Source organism: Hippichthys cyanospilos, chromosome 20, assembly GCF_059441005.1.
Source record: "Hippichthys cyanospilos isolate Australia breed blue-spotted pipefish chromosome 20, RoL_Hcya_1.0, whole genome shotgun sequence".
Taxonomy (NCBI): domain Eukaryota; kingdom Metazoa; phylum Chordata; class Actinopteri; order Syngnathiformes; family Syngnathidae; genus Hippichthys; species Hippichthys cyanospilos.
In genome coordinates this window covers 6311261-6332500 of record NC_142388.1, presented here as the reverse complement: position 1 = coordinate 6332500, position 21240 = coordinate 6311261, and the positions used below count along the sequence as shown (strand labels likewise).

At 39.5% G+C, this 21240-nt stretch overlaps 1 protein-coding gene across 2 annotated transcripts in view; it reads left to right on the top strand.

The window, feature by feature from the left end:
- The window catches only part of map3k5 (mitogen-activated protein kinase kinase kinase 5), a 38242-nt gene extending 17552 nt beyond the window's left edge, over positions 1-20690 (top strand). Inside the window, exons 7-30 of one of the 2 annotated variants that reach the window (XR_015863807.1) lie at positions 274-444; positions 1806-1918; positions 3075-3234; positions 3742-3895; positions 4033-4140; positions 5291-5343; positions 5753-5848; positions 8266-8347; positions 8462-8595; positions 9592-9719; positions 10895-11031; positions 12037-12142; positions 13710-13867; positions 15498-15675; positions 15904-15921; positions 16522-16699; positions 16798-16966; positions 17049-17234; positions 18036-18141; positions 18247-18487; positions 18562-18674; positions 19170-19191; positions 19405-19520; positions 19591-19667. Coding sequence is in view for 1 of the 2 variants with exons in the window: in XM_088403435.1 (XP_088259561.1) it covers positions 274-444; positions 1806-1918; positions 3075-3234; positions 3742-3895; positions 4033-4140; positions 5291-5343; positions 5753-5848; positions 8266-8347; positions 8462-8595; positions 9592-9719; positions 10895-11031; positions 12037-12142; positions 13710-13867; positions 15498-15675; positions 15904-15921; positions 16522-16699; positions 16798-16966; positions 17049-17234; positions 18036-18141; positions 18247-18487; positions 18562-18674; positions 19405-19520; positions 19591-19667; positions 19754-19814 (3043 nt within the window). In the remaining variant the exon portion in view is untranslated. Of the gene's footprint in view, positions 1-273; positions 445-1805; positions 1919-3074; positions 3235-3741; positions 3896-4032; positions 4141-5290; positions 5344-5752; positions 5849-8265; positions 8348-8461; positions 8596-9591; positions 9720-10894; positions 11032-12036; positions 12143-13709; positions 13868-15497; positions 15676-15903; positions 15922-16521; positions 16700-16797; positions 16967-17048; positions 17235-18035; positions 18142-18246; positions 18488-18561; positions 18675-19169; positions 19192-19404; positions 19521-19590; positions 19668-19753 lie in introns of those variants that run through there. The other variant, XM_088403435.1, reaches the window with a different exon arrangement.
- Positions 20691-21240: the final 550 nt, after the last annotated feature.

Genomic DNA, 21240 nt, shown 5'->3' with positions numbered 1-21240 from the left:
TTTAAACCTGTTGAGGAATGTAAAACCCCTCAGAAAATCTTTTTTAGGGCGGAGGAAGGATATTTGTAACATCTGTCATCTGAATATACAAGCAGAACAGTTTAAGGTTGCAACAGTTTGCATAAGTACAAAAAAATAGAAATTATGGAAGAAAACCCCTTTTTAGATCTTGGTGGGTGTTTTACTGGCGAAAATTGTGATTTTGGTAAGTAGCAAAGATTTCATTTCTGTCATTCTTGACGCTTATGTGTGTTTGGCGTCTGTTTCGCACAGGAGGAACCAGCCAGGCGACCGACAGAAAGCCCTGGACATCATGCTGCCCCTAGTGGAGACCGAGGAGCAGGTGGCTTCGGACATCTACTGCCTGGTAGGGCGGATCTACAAGGACATGTTCCTGGAATCGCATTTCGCCGACACTCAAAGCAGAGACCGCGGAACACACTGGTGAGTGAGATGAGTTAGGGGGGTGTGAGACGTCTCATCATCGGACAGTGACGCAGTTACTCAGAAATGGGCGCGATAGGATTTGGAAACTGGATTGCAGAGAAATTGCAAATCTCATTGTCATGCACTACTGTAAATGATGTGTCTTTGGAATGATTTAAATTCTTACAATTGCACAGGAATGGTAAAAATGACGTACACTGCATTGTTCAAATGACACTTAAATAGCACAATTCAGACATGTGTAGTGTGAAAAGAAAGAAATGTAATTTGATCAATACTTCAGGTCCTAGTAAGTCCAAATTTAACTTTTGCTTACCGGTCGTTATTGTTAAATTGGAAGTGAAAATGCAAATTATTATCTCTGCAACTTACTTCTTGTAATTCCTCCTAAATTCTATTGGCTTAAAATAATTTCACCCTTTAAGAGTCATCAAATGCATCCGCTTGTTTTTTTTGAGAAAATGTACATGAACTCTAATCTTGAGCAATTTCTCTTTCAAATCAGATCCGGCTCACAAGGAGGTTTAACCAAAAATGATTTTGAAGCATTTAAAAAAAAAAAAAAAAAAAAGTGAATTGGAGCCATTCATTCGCTGTACAGTACATAACCATAAACGAAAATGCTTATTTTTATAACTAATGCCCAGATAAATTGACTAGTTGCTTTGGCAAAATAGCTCGTTGATCACCTGACAGAAAGTGGAACACGACGTTCGCTTTAGCATTAGCATCTAGCTTCGTCTATAATATAACTTGTTCGAAGGTACAATACTTGCAAAAGCAAATGCGTTTGAACATTTTCAAAACAACTAGCTTTTACGTACGTTGAAACACATTTGCACACGTTTGATCCATATTTGAACCGTATTTGCGTTTACATGTGCTAGTAAACACATTCAAACTAGTTTCCGATCAAAAACTTCTCCTCCACATTAGCTGCTCCATCCAGCCGCAGAATGTAGAAGAATACACAAGCTGATTTTCGCTACGGTGGCGAAAAAGCAAGATGAAATTGATGTTTGCGGTTAAATGGAAACCGCTTTCAAGTTTTCATATCAGTTGACGTATTGTTATGTCCCATCTGGCTGTTATTGGCCTGTCGCAACACAGCAGTGGTTCCTAATAGCCTTCATTCCCTCAGATGAACGTATTACTCATTAGATAAATGCTACTGTCGTTTTGTGGCCTCAACTCAATATGGCTCTAATTGCAATTTCCACCTTGAAGTGTTTCTCCGAGCTGCAGGAGACGTGTAAAGTTATCTATTATTTCAGATTGAAGATGCCGGGGAATTTTAGATGACGCATTTCTCGGAAGCGGCATGTTTATTAAAGGTATTTGTCCTCGTCTCTCTCGAGGTTTAAAATGGGCTTTGAGTCGGAGCCAACGCTGCACTCTGGTATCAACTACGCTGTTCTGCTTCTGGCGGCTGGACATCAGTTCGAAACGTCCTTTGAGCTTCGCAAAGTGGGTGAGGACTCAGTTTTTTTTGTTTTATTTTTTTCAACGTACATAGAAAAACAATGTCTAGAGAAGGCTGAAATCACTTTTTTTTTTCGTTTTGTTTTTTTCTACGAATTTTTGAACTCCATACCTGCGGGAACCCCCATTTTGAGAGAGACGCAGTACAAACTTTCGCTGAATAATATTATATTTTTTGAAAAAATGCATGATGAATGACCCGACACTGATCCACTGTCCTTGATGTGTCCTTGATAGTATATTCTAGTTATGACTTCGGTTTACAGTACTGTAGTTGTCCTTTTTTTTTTCTTCATGAATTGTATATTGTAGCTTGGATGAAAGAAATCCTGTAATTATGAGAAAAATTCTGCCCACAAAACTGGTGGTCTTTCTTTATTATTGTGAAGCAGTGTTTCATTACTTTTGGTTTTACGCAAAATGACTAGCATAGAGGAAGTGAGGAATGCCAGGAATCAGCCTGCAGCGCCTTCCGTTAGCCCAGCCCCTCGGCCTTCTTAAAACCTGCTTCTGATTTCTCCTTTTTGTTTTGCAACCCCTTCCTCGTATTTCTTCTTGTACATTAAAAAAAAAAAAAAAACATAAATGTCGAATTTCAGCATTGATATAAATTTGAAGAAGAGAGTCCCATCAGAGATGGTGTGAATATGCCCCAATTGGGCTGTGTATTCGTGTTGAGAGCCAAAATTTGGAGTGCTATTGAACGCAGCGCCATCTGTTTAGCTTGGCAAATGTTACTCGCATTTTGAAATCCAAATGAAATCATTTAAAAGAATGAATTAAGCTCATAAATCAAGGTATGATTGTTTATGGTTATTGTAGCATTACAAAAACTACTTTAAAACAATCAAAAGTACTTTGATAGAGGACAATCAGTTCCTTTTAGTTTTGCATCATGTTGCTTTGTTTTTTTTTGCTTATATTTTGGAATCTGCGGTTTTATTTTTTCTGATTGAAAGGCAGCGACATTGTTCTTCATGCAAATGTCTAATGTAATCAACTTTACTTCTGTGTTAGCAGTACAGAATATTCCAGACAAGCTTACATCGTCGCCATAGAAACACATCATCATGAACTCAGACCTCCTGTTGTGTTATCAGTATTAAGTCGCTCAGGATTGCTACGATGACATCATCTCATTGCAGGGGTGAAGCTGAGCAGCCTGCTGGGTAAAAAAGGCAGCTTGGACAAGTTGCAGAGTTACTGGGATGTGGGCTTCTTCCTGGGCGCCAGCATTCTGGCCTGTGACAACACCAGGGTCATCCAGGCCTCCGAGAAGCTCTTTAAACTCAAAGCACCCATCTGGTGAGAAAACACATACTGTAGGAGCTTATGGGAAGAGGATGTTCTCAGAGAGAAAAAAAAAAATGTTTTGGAGCGCCGTCCGTCTCTAGCAGGTGTCTGGTCTAAAATGTGCTCCACTTTCAATTCAAAGAGCTTAGTTGCCATCTGCGTGCGAGCAATTGGTTTATTTAGCATGGCGAAAATACAACGAGCGGCTCGTCATTAGTTAATACAAATGAAGACGCTCTTCTGTAGCTGCACATTGCGTCTCAAATATGCACAGCAGCTGCTGTTGTTTCGGCGTTATTTTCAATAAAAGAAGCAAGCAGAGGGAACCACCGTCCGAGCCTATCCTTACTAATATGGAGAGGATCATGTAAAATGTCTGTGTCCGGCAAATAATGAATAAATGAACGCTTATTGAACTGAAAAATGTTTCCTTTTTCAATTTTATGTGACTTCCCATATTTTACTTAGTGGAGTTTAAAAAAAACAAGTGATTAATTGCAAGTATGAATGTTTTTTTAGGTACCTTCGTTCCTTGGTGGAGACAATATTGATCTATAAGCACTTCAAGAAGCCCTGCGTAGAACAGCCGGCCCCTAAACTGGAATTGATGGACTTCTGGATGGACTTTCTAGTTGAGGCAACCAAAAAAGACGTCTCCTCTGTGCGATTTCCTGTGAGTGCAACCAGGCAGAGAATTAATGTCACGTTACTACTGGTTCTACATGAAAAGAAAAAAAAAACCTGCTAGTAAACATTCTCTTGTAAAACTAAAGATGACTTTAATAAAACCGGTTTGTATTCTTTGCCCAGGTGTTGATATTGGAGCCTACAAAAGTCTACCAGCCTTCGTATTTGTCCATAAACAAAGACGTAGATGACAACACGGTGTCCATCTGGCATGTCACTCCAGACGACAAGGTCTGCTTGATTTCTGAAAGATGTATTTTTTGACTTGCTTCACTGATTTAGCACACTCTCCAAGTGTTTTAAAGAGGCAAATTCTTCACATTAAATTTGTATACAATTCACTTCCAGTTTCTATCATCAACTAAAAAGTTGTGCTGATCTCAAACGCCAAGTGATGAAACACCGCCATCTACTGGCGTCTGTTTGTCACTCTAGTTGCATCAATGCTTCATAGGAAAGTGTCAGAATTAGGCACTAAATTAGGCACTAAATTAGGTAAACAGTTACTAAAGTTATAGATTACTTGATTACTCTAGTACTCGAGTAATTCAAGTATTTCATTACTTCAATACTTTTAATACCTGAAGTAATGAATTAGGTAACTAATCCGTTCATATAAAGTATTTACTTCAGTACCCATAACAAAGTAACTTATTAGTTTAGCATTTAATTCCCTAAAGTTTTCATTATTTCAATACTTCAACACAAGAATTACTTCAGTACCTTTATTGCCCAAAAGTAATGAATTACTTAAGTAACAAATTCATTATTTACTAAATTGTTAAGGTAACTTGAGTACAAATTACCAAAGTAACAATTACTTAAGTACCTAATTTCCTAAAGTAATTAATTGCTTGAGTACTTTATTACATAAAGTTATAAATTAAATTAGTACTTTTGGTACGTAATGTAATCAATTACTTAAATACCTAATTCATCAATTACTTAATTCATCTGGCATGTTTACACCCTCCTTTAGCCAAAGACCTGAAAAAAAAAGTGAAAAGAAGTCTCTGGTTTTGAATGCGTTAAAAAAAAAAAAAAACGCACCGACCGCTCTATTTGTCAGACAAAACTTCCGTGAAGATGACTAAGTTAATGACTTATATTTCATATTTCAATGCTTTATTGTTCCTCTCCTCATCTTCCTTGCCCTCATCAAACATTTCCTGAAGCAAATGAAATAAAATAACCGCTGATGTGTTACCTCATTACCTAAGGTCCATTGACCCATTTTTGGATAATGCCACCAATGTTCAACTACTCCAACGCGGCGCTCAGCAAATGATATTCCACACAGGAAATTGTGATTTATTCCCTGCCCGAAGCCGCGCCGGTGTTTTAATCAGTTGATCATTACTGTATATGGCTTGTCCCGCAGAACAAGGGGATTCACGAGTGGAACTTCAGCGCCACGTCAGTGCGAGGCGTCAGGTCAGTGGTTCAACCGTATCGTTCATTATTTAGCTTTATTACTGGTGGAGAACCGCAAGAAGCGTTACAGGAAATGCAGAGGCGCGGATGTGTACATTGATTGGCCCTCTCATACTGCCGTCCGCTTCGGTCAGTTACTCGGTTCTCCGCGGCTCACTTTTGCGCCGGTCTCGGAGGAATTCCATTTCAGCACAGAGGAATGGAAGGCTCACACGTTGCTAGGGAACCACTCCTTCTCGGAGCCCACTCAGACTGTGAGACATCATGGCGGGCCATCCAAGTCTATATACTGTGCATTTACTCCGGGATTTCATTACTGAATCGGTCATTATTATGTCAGCGTTATTATTATGAACATGATGCATGTAATGCAAAAAGCGTAACGTGATGGCTTGGTGTTTCTCCACAGCATCTCCAAGTTTGACGGGCGCAGTGCATTCCTCTACGTCCTTCATAACGCGGAGGACTTCCAGATTTATTTCTGCACGGAGATGCACTGTAAAAGGTTGGCGTAATCTGCATCTTTGCTTGGAACTTTTATTCATGATTTTGTCCTTGTTGGGGCCTGACCGACAGGGATGTTTTTAGGCCGTTGAACAAGTACTTTGAAAATGTATGCTGAATAAAATATCTTTTTTTTTTCTTTTACATTTCAATAGATTATCAATGCGCATTTTATCTCTGTTTGGTTCCCGTGCAATACTAAAAAGCTATGGGTCGAATTTTTGGAGTCCCAGCTTTTGTTAATATCCCAATAACCACTGATGCAAATACATCAAAATATATATATAATATGTATATAATAATAGTTTGTTGGCCCAGAAGTGAAAGGAGACTAGCGGAGAATTTACTGCCTGTCAAGCCACACAATTTTGTCAAGCATCCACACGTTGTAGGGAAGCCAGACAATGCTTCAAAATAAAATGTGGGATATCAAATGTATGAAAAGAACGTCATGAGACGCTTTTATTTTGAAGTTACTCTCTGTTACTATTTATTGTTTCATATTTTGATGTCAAAAGCAAGCAAAAAAAAATTACCCAAATACTTTTTCTAATTTTCTATTGGATTTCCCAAAATGTATCAAAAATTCTCAGCAGCCCTGAATTAAACAAAATAGGCAATGTTTTGCCCAGATTGCAGCTTTGTACATCTTTAAAAATTTTCAGTCATGACTTGGAATGACTGTCAGTTCATAGCTGTGCATTTTCAAGCATTTATAGCTTCCAATTTTTTGACCTCAAAATGTATTGGCGACCATTTGACTGCAATGGAGCCTCCGAATCTTTTGCCTGGTGCCATATACAGCATCCAATAATACTCACAGGCAATCTTAAATTTAAACTTGCCTGTATACTGTAAAAAAACCCATGACAGCATACTCTAAAACACTCACTTTTGGAACCTGCGGAAGAATAATATCGCGCAATAAGGATCCCACACTCTCATCTGTCAGCTCAGCCCTCAGGTGCAACATTTCACACAGTAGCGTCCCTGCCAACACCCTTTGCTTCTTTTTCCTCCCGTTTGTGGTCCGAGCGCAGCAAAGACCCAAGCGCTTGAGTGTTGAGACTTTTCCCAGCTCCGTGATGTGGCGTGTGAGCATCAGTGAGTCATGCTCGCTGTTGTCATGGCGCTCTTCTGTGTATAACGGAGCGTAAAGCGAGCCGTTGGATGAGAAGGAAGGCGGAGAGCCAAACCGAGTTGATACGTGCGCATCTTGCGTGCGCACGTGCAGCACCTAAATGCACGCTGCGCGGCAGTATGACAAAGTGCTAAATCTCAGGTTGTGTACGGCGAGAGTGTTAAAGGTCGGCATCTTGTCGCTGCGCGTGTGGGAGGTGTGCTTAGAAACATACTGAAACGCCGTCTGGAGAAAAGCGCCAGCCAAATATGGTAACGATAGGTAGGGCTGCGAGTAGTGATTGTTTTAATAATTGGTTAACTCTTTTTAGGTGAGCTGTTTAAAAACAAAAGCTTGCTAGGTAATTAGAATCCTTCTGACTGCCCGTAGTTGTTTTTTGTTTTTTTTTCCGCAAAAGCTTTAAAAGTAGTAATTGACGTCAGTTGTCGATGGCGCTGCTCAATAGGGTTTCCGTTGACGTCCAATGGCACGCAAAGTGTTAATCTGTTCATCATTATGTAATTTTTTTTTAGTAGTACCGTCTTTTCTGGACTATAAACCGCACCGGCATATAAGCAAAAAATCAACATATTTATTGAAAATAGATGGATATTTTTAACATAGCACCCACAGAAAATAACAGTTAAATAGCAGTTCAAAATCAAAATTAATAGTTGTATAGTCTTAGTCTCGATTGATTAATACATGAACACATTGCGCATAATTCATATATATAGTCATAAACATATAAATGCAGTCATATATGTATATCAAATTTACACATCACAAACATTTATATAAGATCTTTTTCAATTTAGACATTTTTTTAGCACAGCTAGTGATTAGCATCTTTTCAGTTCTATTCCACAGTTGAGCCATAAATTGACACCTTGAAAACCCTGTCAGATAAGACGCATTGGACTATAAGCCACAGGGCTCAAATCATGAGAAAAAAGTCATGGCTTAGCTTATAGTCAGAATAAAATGGTAGTTTTACAGCTGACATGGAAGGCTGAAAGTCAACAACAGCAAAAAATAAAAATGGTCTATTTTTTGTTAGTCTATAAAATTAAATCACTAGAGGCTGAAATTCCAAGGATTTAGACAATTTTAAATGGATGTTCAATACCACACTTTTTTCCCCCATAGACCTAGCTTCAGAAAGGTGACTCCATATTATGCGGTGTTAAAAAAAATAAATAAACTATCAAGACGTGCAAGAACACTTGAGACACAGGCCAATACATATTTAATGTTTGAACTAAATAGCCCTTCTTTTTTTTTTTTTTTTTGGTCAGGTTCTGCGATCTGGTCAACAGCATCACCGAGGAATCTTGGAGAGGTCCAGATGAGGGAGATTGCGATACTGATGCCTTAGAGGTGAAAAGAACCATTTTTTTTTAATATGGCTTGAACTCTGAAGGGAATCTTTTGTCCATATTTGCATTACCATTTGCATGACGGAACTTGCACATGCTGGAAATGGGTTTGCAGTATGACTACGAGTACGACGAACACGGTGAGCGAGTGGTTTTGGGAAAAGGCACATTTGGAGTTGTGTATGCGGGCCGAGACCTCAGCAACCAGGTCCGATTGGCCATCAAGGAGATACCAGAGAAAGACAGCAGGTGAGACATTGAGGTTGTCTGGAAAGTCTGAAATAAAAAATGTAAGTTTTTTCTTGGTCAAACTTGAATGAATACTAAACTTATGTTTCAAACTTATGTTATGTTACTAAACTTATGTTTGTGTGACATTTTCAACAGTTAAAAGTAGCTACCACTTTATTTTCAAAACGATACCAGTGCAACTTTTCTTCTTTGCTAACTTTGCTTCTTATTGTTTGTTTGTTATTAATATATTACATTTATTTTTAAGACTCTGGTTTTATAACATTTAAATTATAAGAGTTTTGAGGCCAGAACGGATTGACTCTATTCTCATTCATTTCAATGTTAAACGGTACTTCAGTTTATAAAGAGACTATTTTACATATTTTTTCCTGGTCCATCACCATCAATCCACCATTTTTTTCAAGCCGGACCAAACGATAACCGTCAGTCTGTCATTTAAGGTAATGAAGTTTTATAGAAAAATAGAATCTGTATTTTCTCAGTCTGGGTTTTGCTAACAAAAGTTGGCCCATTAATACAACACATGGCGGCCTCTCGTGTCGTCTTTTTTTATGCTCCATTACTGCCGATACTCATTTGGAAGTTTCCCTTCTGAAGAGGGAGTGAGAAAACCAGATCAAGAATGGTGTCTGGGGCTTTGTGGATTAGATTGCAGCTCACACGAGAGGCTGCTTTGAGCAAAAGAAGTGCGGTCGGCAGACTCCCAGACTGAGCGATGACACTGGCACACTGATACGCTCACCATATGTCTTGGCAACACAAAGTGGTGAGAATCTGGCTGAATAATTCAGAAAGGGTGCAACCTGACAGACTCGATGTGTTTTATATAAATCCACTCATCTAAACACGATTAATATTGTGTTTGCGGACTATATGTATATTAGTTAGCAAAATTTCTACCTGGCATGACACCTTCTTGTGACTGGCTCCAAGTAAACCCTTAAAAATCACTTTTTTTTTTTTTTTTAACTGCCAGTACTTTATTTTCAGATACTCACAGCCCCTCCATGAGGAAATCGCACTCCACAAGCACCTGAAGCACAAAAACATCGTCCAGTACCTCGGCTCCATCAGCGAAAATGGCTTCATCAAGATTTTTATGGAGCAAGTGCCTGGAGGTTAGCATGCTGCTAAAGTTGGCTTTGCACGATTACTGCTAATGATAATGATACATTTTCTCACTGTTTTTATTTTGGGTTTTCTTCATCAGATTTTTTTTGTTTCAAATTGATGTGTTTTCTGTTTGTTGTTGCGGCATGATGGAGAGAGGTGTGGGGATGTGGACCCAAGATGCCGGGAGACACAGAAAAAATAATTGAATATGAAGATAATAAAAAGGAAAACAAAGTCAACAACTGGCTACAAACTAATAAACCAAAACTTGGAACCAAACTACCAAAATACTAAAACTATGTATAGACTATTACTCATACCACTTGTACAGTGAAGGTTAGCATTATCTTACTTTGTCTTTATTGCTAGTTATGACAGGGATCTTGCAGAGAAGGTTTCGAAATGCTGGTGAATCCACAATGGGAAGCGGCGGCATATCTTCTACATACGACATACTCCGTGCGAGAGAGCAAACCTCCACGTGTTTTTTTTCTCGCTAATTTTATGTTATTATGGCACCGCTCTAAATTTTTTTTCAAATTACTGGTCCTAAAATGGACATTTCTTTAGGTGTTGCACACAACATGCACATAACGATTATATTCTTTTGTCTTTATTGCTGTAGTAGATACTAAGAATAGGAAGTAAATATTTTGCCCCGGACTTTTCTCCTCCGATCTCACGGTGTTTTTTGGTGTAAAAAAAACACCACTCTCAGGCTAAAAATGCATTATAATGCATTGCGTTACTCTCTTTTGTAACGAGTGCAATATTACTTTTTTTTAAAATATATTACACTACCATCATTTTTCTGTGTTGGGCTTGAGGAGTATCTAGTATCTTAAGTTTCCATAAGAATTTCACGCAACTCCAATTCCAACCGAGGCTCTGGGTGATATGGCCAAAAAAAAAAAAAAAGTATTTGTCTGGGGCAATTACCAAGTAATAAAGTCAAGAAATAATTTTTACATGAATTTTGATTTATTAAAAAAAAAAAATCACACATACTTCCTGTCTGGTCCATCAGCTATTCAGAGTTTGCCATGTTAATGATAACGACCACACATCCTTATATTAAAAGATAAAAGAAGAAAATCTGCAATTTTCCAAGTTCCAATTGTTATATACTGTTACTTGAATGATTTCTAATGATGTCTAATGTTGCACCTGTTGCGCCTAGGGAGTCTTTCTGCACTGCTCAGATCCAAGTGGGGGCCCCTGAAAAACAACGAACCCACCATAGGTTTCTACACGCGGCAGATCCTGGAGGGACTCAAATACTTGCACGACAATCAAATCGCGCATCGGGATATCAAGGTAGGGCTGGGCCAAAAAAAGAACATTTTCTTCAAATTCTGGGTGATTAGAATTTAATTGAGTTTAATGGAAGACATAAACCCAATAAGGTACAATTACTGCCTTTTAAAGGCACTTTTTTCTACTTGATGCTGACGGAAAATGACATCACTTGTGCTGAAAACCTGATTAATGGCCAATCATGGCTCACATGTTGGTCATGTGACAGTCATAAGTTGAACCATGATTGATCATTATCTGAGCCTGCATTGCATGAAAAGACAAAAAAATTGTATTTGTGCGTGAAAAATATCTTAGCTATCAAATGACCTCGTTTGATCCAATTCAACAAATATTTTCAACTGTTAGGCTAAAGCAGTACTCCATTATATTTTACCAAGCCCCACCCCCAAGGAAAGAGAAAACATTTTGCCGCCCCCCCCACTTGACGCACTGACTATAAGTAAGATTGTTGATAGAAATTGTATATAAGTATATCTAAACCTATATCCTAACAAAAGAAATAAAAAACATATACCGTACATCAACTGTTGGTTAATTTTTTACAGCGTTTATACGAGTTACAGCTTAGTCAAAAACAGAAAAAAAAAATGCATCCTGAAAAAAAGATGAAAATTGTAAACATGTCTTATACCTACCGTGTCTGTGTGATTTATTGCCCAGCTCTTTATCAAGGGAACATTGTTTTCATTTTACTGTACATGCAGATTATGTGGTTTCCTAACCTTTAATGAGTCAAACCTATTTCGCTTTATTAATAGAAGCCATCCAGGTCGTTCATGACAAAACCACACTTTAGTCCACATGTATTTACCCAAGCAGCAACAACAGCGAACGTATCGTGCCTTCTGCCCGATTTAACATGCACAGCAAATCCAGGGCTGCATGCGATTTTCACGTGTTATGACGCAACCGTGCATGTATGTCTCATACGAAGCTCAACAATGCGTTGGCTCGCCGGACTGGGAGTTGTTCATCTCACTGTGTTTTTTTTGAACTCCTCAGGGTGATAACGTGCTAATCAACACCTACAGCGGCGTGCTAAAGATATCGGATTTTGGCACATCAAAGCGCTTGGCTGGGATTAACCCCTGCACTGAGACGTTCACAGGTACACAATGCCCTCACTTTACCCCTCGTTTGAGACATTAGCATGAAATGTGGGCAGGATTATGCAAAAGCAGGAAACAGCTTTGTGTGAAACTTCTGCAAAGGAGTACGGCGTGGTGCAAGGTTAGGCAAAAGGAATTATCCTGAGCCACAATAAATCTTAATAGTGTTTACATAATCACACCCACAGACAAAAACAGCACCTCCGATGCCAACCGACAAAGTGAGTGACTCATTAACCCTTGTGGCATTATATTACAGATTCTGGAAATTTCCAGCAGATGATTAAAACATGTCAAATTTAAAGATGCAATGGTTCTGATATTTCTATGTGATTGCAGATGGACGTGCGAGATTTTGTGTACATAAATGATCATTGTTCAAATTTTGGACCATATAAAACAATTCTAATTGTAATTTTTCAGATGCGTCTTAATAGGGTTTATTATATTGATTTTGCTGCGATTTTTGCAACATTCTGTTGAGCGGTGGTCAAACTATGACAGTAAACAGAAAATTATTTGTTGACGCGTTTCACCTCAAGACAGTAGGTGGCGGTAGAGACCAGTTAAAGTGTCATCGTCACTTCACCTAATTTTTTTGTGGGTGTTAATAAATTTAACCTACATATGTATGGATAGAACTGATGCCACTGAACAATTTGAGTGGTTGAAGGGAAAAAAATAAATAACTAATCACGCCTTTTAAAGCATTTACAAAATTGAAAAAAACTACAATGTGTGCACAAGGGTTAGATTTGCCGATTCTGCAAAAAAGTGTTAAACAACACCCCCGTTTGAGAAGCACTGGATTAGTGTGTGGTCTGTGGTCAAATGAGGCAGGTTTGCATTTGTGGCACACTTTTGCTCGCCTTGGATTCAAGCGCTTGACATCCAAGTGGAGCAGGAGGCTTCACCTTGAAGTGAGGCCGAACTTGTTGAGTAAACATGACTGTTCCTTTTTATAGGTGAGCTCTGTTTTAAATGAGCCGCCGCCTGTTTTTAGCACACTCCTCACAGCAGTGAATAGTCTGCAAGCTATTATTAGCACATTCGCTCAATGAGCGTGTTATTTCTGGAAGTAACCACTCTTGCTGTAGGCTATAATAAAAGCCCCTTTATTATAAGTTTGTTAGAATGATTTCATTTCGAGGGAACCCAAACAAGAAGCTCAAGATTATGTTTTGGCAGCAAAGATGTTATTTTCTATGAGGGCCTGTTGGATTCCAAAATGTATTATGCAAAGTGCAAGTACATAGAAAAGAGATGGTGCGCTAGCTTGCATCTTTTGATTACCAAGGCAGAAGCATGGTGGTCCTGTGGTTAGCATGTCTGAGGTTTTGGGTCGGGGTCTTTACTTCGGCCTCCCACTTGGCAAAAACAATGCTCAATGCGATTGGTGTTAAATTAGCTGGCTCCAAAAAAAAAAAAAAAAAGCAAGCACCACGGAAAATGAATGAACGGAGGGTTACCATGGCAACCCGGGACTTCTTATTAACACATCCTGAACATTTCAATCCGTGCTATGCTACTTAAGAGGATTTTTATTCTTTCATTTATTTATTTTAGGGACACTACAGTACATGGCTCCGGAGATTATAGACAAGGGTCCTCGTGGTTACGGCAAGCCAGCAGACATCTGGTCTCTGGGTTGCACCATTATAGAGATGGCTACCGGGAAACCTCCTTTCTATGAATTAGGAGAACCACAGGCTGCTATGTTTAAGGTAAGAGCAAAGATCAGATTTTTATTTTTTCACGTTACGAAGTGGAATACTACGGTTTTTTTTTTCATCCCCTCTTTACAGCATTTTTCCCGCTTTACAGCATCGATTACGAAATTCAAACTTAGCAGTCAGTGTGCGTGCGTATGACTCTGCATGCGTCTCTAAAATGCTGGTCTGCTATTGGTCGGCGTCATGGCATCACTAAGGTGCTGGTCTGCTTTTGGTCTGCGTCACAGTGTTGCTAAGATGCTAAAGTTTTTACCGTGAGTACTTACAATATCGGAATTATTGTGCATTTTAGTGCTTAATTCCAACTTGAATTGGTTAGCCGTGGGTCCCAAGATTGCGAGTGAGTTTTAAAGGGAGAAGAAGATGATTAGCGTGGAAACGAAGCTGGAGATAATCAAGAAATACGAAGAAGGCTAGGCTAGGCTAGGCTAAGGATTATGGCTTTAAGTAGCTCAAGTCACGTAAAATAAAAGGTAAATAAAATGTCATTTTTTCTTTATATATTTTTTATTTATGATGTTGTTTGATTATTATATTAAAGTAGTACTTATTATACTATTTTGTCACAAATGTTTAATATGTATATAACATTTTTATGTTTTGCGCGCATTAGCAAATTACCATAGGTTTCTATTGCCCGCCATACGATGATTTCAATACCTTACGATCCGAACTCCGAAATGGATTAGTTTTGCATGGCGGGGGTCAACTGTAGATCTAGATATCTGTCTTGAAAAAATGTGAAAATTAAAATTAAATAATGACTTATAATGGAATCATCTTTCAAAATGTTGTAACTCTTGACAACACCGATCACAGTTGTCAATTAATTTCTTACTCTTATAATTGAGATGTTTCTTCATGAATAGTTTTCCAAGTCTTGGGATCGTCCCCTTTTTTTTGTCTCGGTGGAAAGAAATAACGTGAATGAGCTCACGCCTCTCTGCCTGTGTCAACAACGCTGCACTGTAACGTGATCACGCCGAGTAGAAACCTTAAACATCGTCCGTACTATTGTTTAAACAAACATGACGCATTCATGTTTTCCACTGCTCGCTTGCGTGCGTCTTTCTTTGAACGCACTGACGTTTGTGAGACGCTTGCCAAATGTATGAATTTTTATCTCGGTGCCAGCATTGAGGAGAGCGCAGTACAGTTCTTTAAAGGTCGTCTGGAACGCATTATAGCACACCCATCTGAGAGCGGATCATGGAATATTCCATACCATGTTGAGTTGAAAACGTCTGTGAATTTGCCTAGCGTTTTGCTGCCAAATGTCTCATGAAGTAAACAATTGTCTCCTAAGGGCTGGATTCCAAATAGAATGTGAATATGCTCCCATTTTATTGGGCCTTGTCAAAGGTGCAATCAGTCACGAAAACATAAATCGTAGCTGAGGTATTTAATTTACGTCTTCTCATCCCTGTGGAATGTCTTGCTAATCGCAGGTCAACATTCCTCAACGGCGACGACGAGACATTTTAGCGCCGGCGTTGCCAAGAAAGTCCCGTGCGTGAACTTTGACTGTTACTTATCTGCCGCATAGCCGCCATTTCACCCAAGACGCAAATATTTTCCCACGGGGGGAATTACCCGTCGGGCTGTGTGCGCTTTTCTGCAGGTGGGCATGTTTAAAATCCACCCCGAGATCCCGGAGTCCATGTCAGCGGAGGCCAAGGCCTTCATCGTGCGCTGTTTCGAGCCCGACCCGGACCGGCGAGCCACCGCCTACGACCTGCTCACCGATGAGTTCCTCACCGTCACCAGCCGCAAGAAGAGGAGTAAAAGTAGCTTCACCGGTGAGTACGCCTCACCGCATTTTTCCATTTGATTTCTTAGTCAAGTCGGCAGTAATCCCCGCAAACAGGGCTCTTTGTTTATTAAGCGCATAATCTTGTGATTAGATGAGGAAAGGTTAAACAGCTTGTGCCTTATTGAAAATGTTTTTCTTCCATGCTTTACTGTAATCGTTAACAACTGTGGAGCCACTCACGTATTATTTGCTTCTTTTTTTTTTTTTTTCACAGCTCTGTCACCAGGCACAGGTAAGTGATGTTGTTTTTGGACCATTCTACGTCTCTTACTGCTATTTTATGGATCATGCAGAGTTATACTACTGGACCAGACTTGAGTCCTGATTTCATAACAACAACCCATTAAAAATCTCTTAATATAAACAGTACAAGTCAAAATCCATCATCTATCTATCTATCTAGCTAGCTATCTATACATATATATATATATATATATATATATATATATATATATATATATATATATATATATATATATATATATATATATATATATATATATATATATATACAAACATATACATACATACTGTTCATATACATACAAACATACACACACACACATATATATATATGCACACACACTAAATATCTATACGGTAAATGAATAATACCTATGATTCAATACCTAACTCATGGAAGACACATATTAATACATCTTTGGAATTTATTAATCTAATTGTGACATTTAAGCAAATTCGGCATGAGCTATGAATTTTAAGATCATGTTAAAACTGGTTTACAATCTGCGTGTTTCAGATGTTTTTGAATGAATCTTAAAATGAAAGACACAAGGGTGTCCAATTTTTGGATTTGCACTTGTTTGTTCAGAGTACCTGCGCAGCATTTCCCTGCCGGTCCCCGTGGTTGTCGAGGACACCAGCAGCAGCAGCGAGTATGGCTCCGTCTCCCCTGACAACGACCTCAACAGCAACCCCTTCATCTTCAAGCCCAGCGTCAAGTGCTACAGCGAGCGCGATGTCAAGGGGCCACGCTCGCTTTTCCTCAGGTACAATGAATCATGCCGCATTTTTGTCGCCGCCTATTAGTTCTATCAAGAACCGAAATGAACAATTTGCCGTCTTTTCACATCTTCGGTCTTTTCAGCATCCCGGTTGAGAACTTCGAGGACCACAGCGCCCCTCCGTCTCCTGAAGAGAAGGATTCGGGTTTCTTCATGTTGAAGAAAGACAGCGAGAGGCGAGCCACCTTGCACCACATCTTGACTGAGGACCTGGACAAGGTGGTGGCCAACCTGATGGAGGCCCTCGCGCAGGTTAGCTTGCAAAATGACACCCGCGCTTGGAAAATGGCATGAAGCTAACCTCAGTTGTCCTGATTTTGGACCGAACCTTCAGGGATCGGAAGAAATGAAGATGAAACCTCAGCACATCTCCACCCTGGTCCTCAGTCTGGCCGACTTTGTCCGCCAGGCCGACAGGAAAATCATCGCCCGCACGCTGTCTCAACTTAAGCTGGAGTTGGATTTTGACAGCACGGCCATAAGCCAGCTGCAAGTCGTACTCTTCGGCTTCCAGGATGCTGTAAGTAGCGCGGACGTGCGTGAGGATCACGTGTGTGTCATTCAGTAATTATGGTACATGATGTTTGAAGAAAGGTCGGTCTGATTTTCCTCTTTTGAAGCAATACTGCCAATTCAGTGGTTTTAAGTGGGAGCAATGAGTCTAGGGGCAGGAGCAGGTTGTTTTTGTTTTTTTTTTGTAGTGGAATTCAGGGCCAAGGGCTACATCAAAAAATCCAAAAGGATTTGTTATGAAAAATGTTTGTGCACCTTTGGTGCAAATTCAGCATTGCATAAGCCTTCGATGAAGTAGTGCTCTGACGCCTCCTGTTGGTTCAAAGGAAAATGACAGCGGAAAAGACAAGTAGTGCATAAAAACAAGCTCAATAAAATAGTGTGGGTTTTTTTATTGTTATTTGGAAATGGGAAATATATATAAGATACACACGATACTGTGGTTTCGGGGTTAGTACGTCTAAAAATCAATCTTAAAATTATTCACACATATCCATTTGTGATTTTCACGTTTTTAAGCCACACGTGCCACAAACATTTTAACGATAATTACATGTTTTTCCGCTTTTACAAACCTCCGTAATCTTTATCTTAATTCTTCAATAATTTATCTTGAGTTACCATCTCTAAATGTTAAATTCCGCTTGTGCTTTCTCGAGTTTATTTTCGAATCAACCATCACCGGTCCTCAGATATATTTGTGTGCTTCCTCCTCCATCCTCCAGGAGGCAGTGTTTTTCTCTCCCATTGAACCGAAAGAACTAAAAGCACCAGAATGCCTGAATTTGTGAAATGTGGATGTTTTCAGGTGAATAAAGTGTTGCGAAACCACAACATCAAACCGCACTGGATGTTTGCCCTGGATAACATCATCCGAAAAGCTGTGCAGACCGCCATCACAATCTTGGTGCCAGGTAAAATACCTAAAGCACTTAAAAATGAAGATTATACACATATATATGTATATATAATGTGTGTTCATGTGCATATAAGTGAGCAACGCGTGTATCTGCATTCAGAGCTGAGGCCCCACTTCAGCCTGGCCTCGGAAAGCGACGCACCCGAGCAGGACGACGGCGATGACGAGGAGACCGAGAGAAACGCGGCGCACCAAAGACGACCGCCGCCCGTCTCCAGTCAAGATGATACGGTGGTTACCTCGGGGGTCAGTACCCTCAGCTCCACTGTGTCCCACGAGTCCCGTAACGCGCAGCATTCCGTCAGCATGGAGCTGGGCAGGATGAAGCTGGAGACCAACAGGTTTGATTCCCAACGGCAGGCCGACGGCATCCGCTCGGACGCGCCGCTAGTTCCTCTTACCTGTGTGACGGCAGGCTGCTGGAACAGCTGCTGGAGAAGGAGAGAGAATACCAGGCCATCCTTCAACAGGTTCTGGAGGAGCGAGAGCAGGAGATCCGACTACTACGATTGCGATCTCACACTACAGGTAGACAACTCAAAGCCTCTTTTTTTTTTTTTTTCCTCCAAATTGTGAGGGCTCCTTCTTCATTTCATCACCTTTGTGTGTGTCTTTGTTTTTTGAATTTTATGAACTCTGCATCCAGAAGTACTCTGTGATGACTTTGGATTTTGTAGTTCTGCTTCCATCCCTACTCTGTTTACTTTGTATTTTCATATTCTGCATCCATCCCTGCTCGCTATTATTCCTTTGCATTTTTTAACTCCGCATCCGCTGTTGTTACCGTGTATTGTTTTTGCCCTTCATCCAGCCTGTGGTTACTTTTGTGTTAACTTTTGTATTTTTGTCTTCTCTATTCAACCCTGGTCTCTGTTGTTCTTTTGTATTTGTGAGTTCTGCATCCAGCCCTGCTCTCTGCTGTTCCTTTGCATTTTTGAATTCCGCATCTAACACTAACCCTTTCTTATTTCATTGTTTTTTTTCTATCCGTGCTTACTTTGTATTTTTGTTTTCTGCATCTAGAGCTGCTGTGTTTTGACTTTATGTATCCTGCATTCAGCCTTGCTCTCTCCCTGTTGTTCTTTTGCATATTGAGCTATGTGATTACTTTGTATTTTTGACGTCTGCATCCAGCTTTACGCTCTGTTGTTACTTTGTATATTTGAATGTAACCACCTGGTAGATAAAAATCGAATGGATAAACTGACCACGTTCAACAAAAGATTGCAAGATATGTTTCCTTCACTCCAATCTCCAGCAAACATCTCCACGTCGACGTGTGGCCCGGAAGCCCGCGTTAGCAAAAAACACGAAGAGGTAGAGCTGAGCAGCTGGCTGAGGCTTTATGGTGCAGACCAGGACTCCATAGATGTGGTGAGGATTTGATTTTCCATCTTGGGATTTCTTGTCCTCAGTATAACTCTTTTTTTTTTTTGTGCCTTAGATCCTCAATGAGGAGTATACTCTGAATGACATCCTCCATGAAGTCACCAGAGACGATCTAAAGAATCTCAAACTGAGGTACCCCCTCTCCCACCACACACACAACCACACACAAAAGTAGAGGTGAGGTCACTTATTTGTGCATGGCTTTGTGTCCCGTGCAGAGGCGGCATCTTGTGTAAACTTTGGAAGGCCATCAGCGACCACAGGCACAAGCCCACCTGAGGCCTTCAGTGGCACAAATCACTTTGAGAAGCCACCTCACCTCAGTATTCAATACCTCAGTATTTATTTTTCGAACAAAAGTCCGTGTTTGCAACTTGTCCCCATGCTCCGGCCGATTTTGTCGCTAGGGTATTGTGATCGTTTTGGAAATGTCAATTTGTCAAGTGCCACTGTCGTTTTTGCTCCGCCTTACGGAGAAGTCGTCAATTTTGGAGTTTTTGTTGTAAACCCACAGCATTTGTTTTTGTCTTCACGTTATGGAAACGTTTACATATCTAGACTGACTTTGTAATGGGAGCCTGAGATACAAAAATATTACGTGAAAAAAAATCAGTTTTGGTTATCCACATTTGTTTGAAATGTTTTATTGTGGTCGCTGTGTCCCATCTGTTTTGTGTGTGTCTGTTTTGCAAATCTGAAGGATGTCAATACATGCCCTTTGTTTTTTCTGTTTTTTTTTTATTGAGACTAATTTAAATGGCATTTATTCACATTTCACAAACGTGTAAATATAGAACACTTTTTTACGTGAACTTGTATACAGTACATGTACTAAATATAACTTATAGTTGTTCTGCTTTTCAATGTGGATTGAACCATCTATGGATCTGCAGATTTTCTAATGTGACAAATCATAGGAGATACTAACTACTGTGTCTGATATCACTTCATTATTTTTACTTTTTTTTCATCTCCATGCTTGAGTTATTCAGTCTGCTGTTTGATAGAAGAAAAATGTAAAAGGCAACAAATTTTATATTTGCATACAAGACTGCTGACATTCATTTTAAAACTGTCAGAAATGAGTGTGTCCATGTTTAATATTAAATGTCATTCAAGATGCTACATTGTGAAATAAATGTTTTCACTATGGAATTATATATTTTTTCTCATATAGTATACATATACATACATAATACATACAGACAGACGCTGTTGTCTCAAGGTAAACTGAGTAATGCACTCCACCACCATGGCCTGTATTTACCCTAACCACACAAGACCTCATTGCTGATTTAAAAAAAAAAAAAGGTCATAAGAACAATACAGATATTTGCCTTAGAATATTTGCACAAGCCGGTTAAACACTGGGAGAATATTGGCTGATCAGATTGCACACAACGCTACAATGAGTGTGCAATCACATGCTAAAAAAAAAACTGCGAAAATTGAGAAGGAAATTACCCCAAAATTGTCAAAATACTGCACAATGGGTAATTTGGTTCTCTACAGCTAGGGAATTTTCATGCCAGAAGCAATTTAGCAATAAAAACATGTTCGATATTTATTTCAGTCAGTGTGTGTGTATAGACAGACACACATATGTATGTGTGCGTGTGTATGGGGGTCAAACGATGACATTTTTATCCCAATGAAGTGCTTGACGTCAACGTGCATTCTTGTCTCATATATATGTTTATATTTA